General features: G+C 53.4%; 1 protein-coding gene across 1 annotated transcript; it reads left to right on the top strand.

The window, feature by feature from the left end:
- The first annotated feature begins 1,552 nt into the window (after window positions 1-1,552).
- Window positions 1,553-4,754, top strand: FOXB1 (forkhead box B1). Its single transcript, XM_043472932.1, has 2 exons — window positions 1,553-1,967; window positions 2,247-4,754. Exon 2 carries the CDS (start codon window positions 2,297-2,299, stop codon window positions 3,272-3,274), a length of 978 nt encoding a protein of 325 aa, XP_043328867.1. The 5' UTR covers window positions 1,553-1,967; window positions 2,247-2,296; the 3' UTR covers window positions 3,275-4,754.
- Window positions 4,755-4,995: the final 241 nt, after the last annotated feature.

Here is a 4,995-nt window from a genome sequence, read left to right as displayed (position 1 = left end):
TATTGACCACCTCCGAAACTATGGTTAATGGAGGGTGTGTGTGTGTGTATGCGTGTCCTCATGTACAGTGCACACACGTGCATGCATGTTTAAAGATCTTTTTTATGTTAACCCCAAACAGCTACACTAATAATGCTCTAGTATCATTAAGTGTCAAAATGTCACACCCAGAAATCTCCTACCACCACCTCATCCTCCTCCTGCCAAAAGAAAAGTTCTTACATTTCCAGACTGAAGATGATTTATTGTGGGCTACAGGTACTGAGTTTTTAAAAACGAGATAGTAGAAATTTCTTTTGAAAACCATAAAGGTTAGAGAATGTGCAGAAACCAGTGGGAATGCCTACCATCTACATTTGTAGACAGCGTGCAAGTGGGTAGGGTTAACTCACTATTTCATAGCAGTTTGTTGATGATGGTGACAACGATGATAATGATAATAATAATTCATTGAATCTCCAGAGATGAATCCAAACTGAAGGAAACCAGTTACCCACACTAGGCAGGGTGATCCTAGGCACATCCCCATCCCCTCTTCTCTCCAAAAAAGGAAAATCCTTTGGTTCTTTGCAAATCTAGAAGGTACTGCAGTTTTAGTGGGGCCGCAGGCAGCTTTTGCAGTGCCCTCTAAACCCTATATAACTTTTTTCTATGTAAAAAAGGGGGGGGGTGGGGAGAAAGTTTTGGCTGTAAAATGCAAACTTTCAGCCCACCCCTTCCTCCCGTTTTAAACCACCTGCTGAAAGCGAGAGACAACTGTGTCAACCAAACTCAGGCTCTCCCCAGGTGCCCACACCGTCTTCCCCAACAGCCCCAGAGCCTCCATCCTGTGTCTAACCAGATTCCTGGAGGGCTTACAAAGTGAAGACCTTGCTTATTTGCCCAGATACACTATTTTAATTTTTTTAATTTGGCCAATACACTTAGATTCAAAATGGGCTCTTACACGTGGCTGTCCCATAGTAGTTTTTGGTGTTGTTGTATTTTAAAACCCTCGCTTAAAGCTACACACCCACTGTGCCGCGTCAAGGAAGCAGCCTTGGAAGGCCAAATCAAACTTTGACCTGCCTCTCGGAGGACTAGGGGAAGGTGTAGTTTCATTACAATAACGCGCGTAACCATTCCCGGGTAATGCCAAGCGCAGGGAAAGGGTCTCCTTCAGGGGAAAGCCGTGCCTGAAGTTAGCCAACAATACAAACCCGATACACTGCAAAGGAAACAAAATACCCCAATAGCCAAGCAATTTCCATGTCAAATACCATCTGCGCAGAAGCTAGGTCTGTGAATGTGAGTGGTCGCCTGTAGCCTGTATCCCTGCTCCCGCCGCTACCACCCCATACCTTCACACCGCGCACCCTGGCCGGCGCGTCCTGCTCCCACCGGTGGCAGAGGCTCTTCCCCCTCGCCCAGTCTTGAGCTGGAAGTGATTCCTATTGGCCAAGGTGTCCATGTAAATAGGTGTGAAAGAAACCAGAGCTGGCCAGGCTCTCTCCCTCTCGCTCAGTCCCCTCCCTCTGCATCCCCCGCTCCCCCTCCTCTTCCTCCTCCTCCCAAGGCGATTGTCATATGATAGCTAAGAAGTGGCACATTAATGAAGCACCGCTACAGGGGTCTTTTCTGCTCCTGTCACCGCTTAAAACTATCAGATGGTTCGAGGGAGGACATGGAGGCAGCCACCTAGCTCAGCGGAGCTGCGGAGCCCAGAGCAGCGCCCTCCGGAGCCCCGAGGCCGCTGCTGCCAGCGTCCGCGCCGGAACTCCGCAGCCGAGCTCGGCCGCCCGCGGAGCGCACGGCCAGAAGCGCCAGGGACCGGGCGGCGCGGGGCGCTGCGGGGCTGAGCTGCTGAGCTCAGAGACGTACGGAGCCCAGCCGAACCCGGACACTGCGCCCTGGCTGCGCGCCGGGAGGGACAAGGCGAGCAGCAGCCCCATCCCGGATGCGGACGCGCAACTTGAGGCAACTTTAAGGTGAGCGGCTCACGGTTGCATCTCTACCCCCAGTTCCCGCTCCAGGTCCGGGCTTACTTCCAGGCTCCCCTCACGCCGCTCGCCGGCTTCCCTTCCCGCGCCCCCTGGCTGCGTCCCACTCGACACATAAAGTTGCTGGCTAAAGAGCTTAGGCGCTGGCTGATCTAGCGCCAAAGCCCCCTACTTGCGCCACCCCCGAAGCCTGTTCTTGGCCTGGTTGACCTCGTCTGTGCATCCACGTCCTCCTCCCTCCCCCGCTTATCTTTCCCCCCTTCCCAGATCCGAGCAGGCCCGCGCGGACCCAGAGCTAGGAGGGGGCAAAGAAGAAGATGCCTCGGCCGGGCCGCAACACGTATAGCGACCAGAAGCCGCCCTACTCATACATATCGCTAACCGCCATGGCCATCCAGAGCTCGCCAGAGAAGATGCTGCCGTTGAGCGAAATCTACAAGTTCATCATGGACCGCTTCCCCTACTACCGGGAGAACACGCAGCGCTGGCAGAACAGCCTGCGCCACAACCTCTCCTTCAACGACTGCTTCATTAAGATCCCGCGGCGGCCAGACCAGCCTGGCAAGGGCAGCTTCTGGGCGCTGCACCCCAGCTGCGGGGACATGTTCGAGAACGGCAGCTTCCTGAGGCGCCGCAAGCGCTTCAAGGTGCTCAAGTCGGACCACCTGGCGCCCAGCAAGCCCGCTGACGCCGCGCAGTACCTGCAGCAGCAGGCCAAGCTGCGCCTGAGCGCGCTGGCCGCCTCGGGCACGCACCTGCCGCAGATGCCCACGGCCGCCTACAACCTGGGCGGCGTAGCGCAGCCCTCAGGCTTCAAGCATCCCTTCGCCATCGAGAATATCATCGCACGCGAGTACAAGATGCCTGGGGGGCTGGCCTTCTCCGCCATGCAGCCGGTGCCCGCCGCCTACCCGCTCCCCAACCAGTTGACTACCATGGGCAGCTCGCTGGGCACCGGCTGGCCACACGTGTACGGTTCCGCAGGCATGATCGATTCAGCCACCCCCATCTCCATGGCAAGTGGCGATTACAGCGCCTACGGCGTGCCACTGAAGCCTCTGTGCCACGCAGCGGGCCAGACACTGCCCGCCATCCCCGTGCCCATCAAGCCCACACCGGCCGCAGTGCCTGCCCTGCCCGCGCTGCCTGCGCCCATCCCCACCTTGCTCTCGAACTCGCCGCCCTCGCTGAGCCCCACGTCCTCTCAAACAGCCACCAGCCAAAGCAGCCCCGCTACTCCCAGCGAAACGCTCACCAGCCCGGCCTCCGCCTTGCACTCAGTGGCGGTGCACTGACCCGCAGAGGCCGGCGCCCCCTCTTCTTCCCCTCCCCGCCAGCTCACTCGCCTCCCCCGGCTCCCAGTCCTGCCCGCCTCGACCTGGGACACCCTAATTTGTCCATTTCACCTTCGGCCAACCCTCTCTTCCCCGTGAGAACTTTTGTTTTGGACCCAGGAAACGAAACACAAACTTGCAGTTGGGCCAGGAGGCGCGCGTGGGAGTTGTCCTCGCCCCCAGGAGGGAAAGGCAGGGAACGCCTGAGCCAAGTCGTCCCATGCCCGGGGCCCCGAAACCCTCTCCCACAGAAGAGGCAGGGGAGTTCCTGCCTCCTGCCGCCTCGGAGAGGAGCGCGTCTTCGCTCTGTCCGGATCCGCGAGGCTCTGGACACGGCACCGTTAGCTCCAAGCCCAGAGAAACCGTCTCCGGGGTTTCCTGGAACATATCTCCCCTGATGGCTGCAACCACCCAGCGGAGAGCCAGATCTCTATTTACCGTCTTGGAAATCTGCCGCGAAAAGGGACCACTAACTTCCTACCCTACTCGCCTCCGCCCATCCGGCAGGGGCTGGGCGGACCACAGCTTCCCTGAGAAGCGGCCCTGCCTCCACGGCTTCTGCGGGGTTTTTTTTGTTTTGGATTTTGTTTTCTGCTAGAGGCTCCTGGTGCTGGGAGTTTTAGGGGAGAGGCTACCAAGCTGAGAAGGAGACGTTTGTCCTCAACACAAACAAAATAAAAGTAAAAGTAACCTTGTATGTTTACAAAGCGCCCGGTAAAACGTAAACAGTGAACTTGAATTCGTATTGCTTTGGCGGGCGAGCGGGCAAAGCCCACTTTACAAGTACCTGTTGTAATGTGAATGTTTACTCTGCATTTCTGGCCAGGTTTAGGGGAGGGAAGGGGTGGGTATGGGAAAGTTAATTAGGATGTTAACTTTCCGATTACTTAGAGACCTTTTTAACTATTTATTTTATTGCTGGAAGGAAAAAAGAAAGAAAATGAAATAAGTCCAAACTAAGAAACCATCAAGGGCAACCCTAGAAGAACTTAGATAAGCTGACTGGTAACATGAAGGAGGTGTCACCGGATAGGTCTCCCATGGACAAGTCTTTCTGTTTGCTACAGGAACTTTTCCAAGAAGCTCAAGGGCTGCAAAGAGATGTAAATGATTGTGAATAGGAATGATTATACACTGTGTAAAATGCACTTTTGTTTGCTATATTCCTTTAGAATCTTAGGTAATTTGCTGGAAAACAAACTGTTGTTCTGGTGTGACCTGCTTAAGTTAAAAAAAAAAAAGTTGTAGTGTCATCAGAACTGTACCATTTTTACCTTTCATTTTTTCTCCCTCCCTGTACAGAATTAGCATGGCGTTTTAAATATTGATGTTCTTGTTCCCAGCATGCCTGTTTTAAGACAAAGAATTTTAAAAAGGTGTCTACATTAAATTATGAACCTAGTCCAAATAATATTTTCTCATTAAAATATGTAAATTCAAATTTTACTTGTGTGTGTTTTTGAAGAGTTGCTACAAACAATAACTCTACCCAAGATAGATGTAGTGCTTCTCTAAGCATGCTTTCTGCAATTCATTGTCTGAGTAGTTTGTCTTTTTCATAACTTACTTTTAAAACAAACCTCCTCTTATGCACTTGCAGACTAGGGGAGAAATTATTCAGAGGGACTCTTGAAAAGACATTTGCCCAGAGAGAGAGATGAAATAATCTATTCCCTAGTATA

This window comes from Cervus canadensis, chromosome 6 (genome assembly GCF_019320065.1).
Source record: "Cervus canadensis isolate Bull #8, Minnesota chromosome 6, ASM1932006v1, whole genome shotgun sequence".
Lineage (NCBI taxonomy): Eukaryota > Metazoa > Chordata > Mammalia > Artiodactyla > Cervidae > Cervus > Cervus canadensis.
This window is presented reverse-complemented; position numbering and strand designations above follow the sequence as displayed.

Coding starts and splice junctions, on each gene's coding strand:
- FOXB1 (XM_043472932.1), top strand. CDS start 2,297: ATGCCTCGGCCGGGCCGCAACACGTATAGCGACCAGAAGCCGCCCTAC.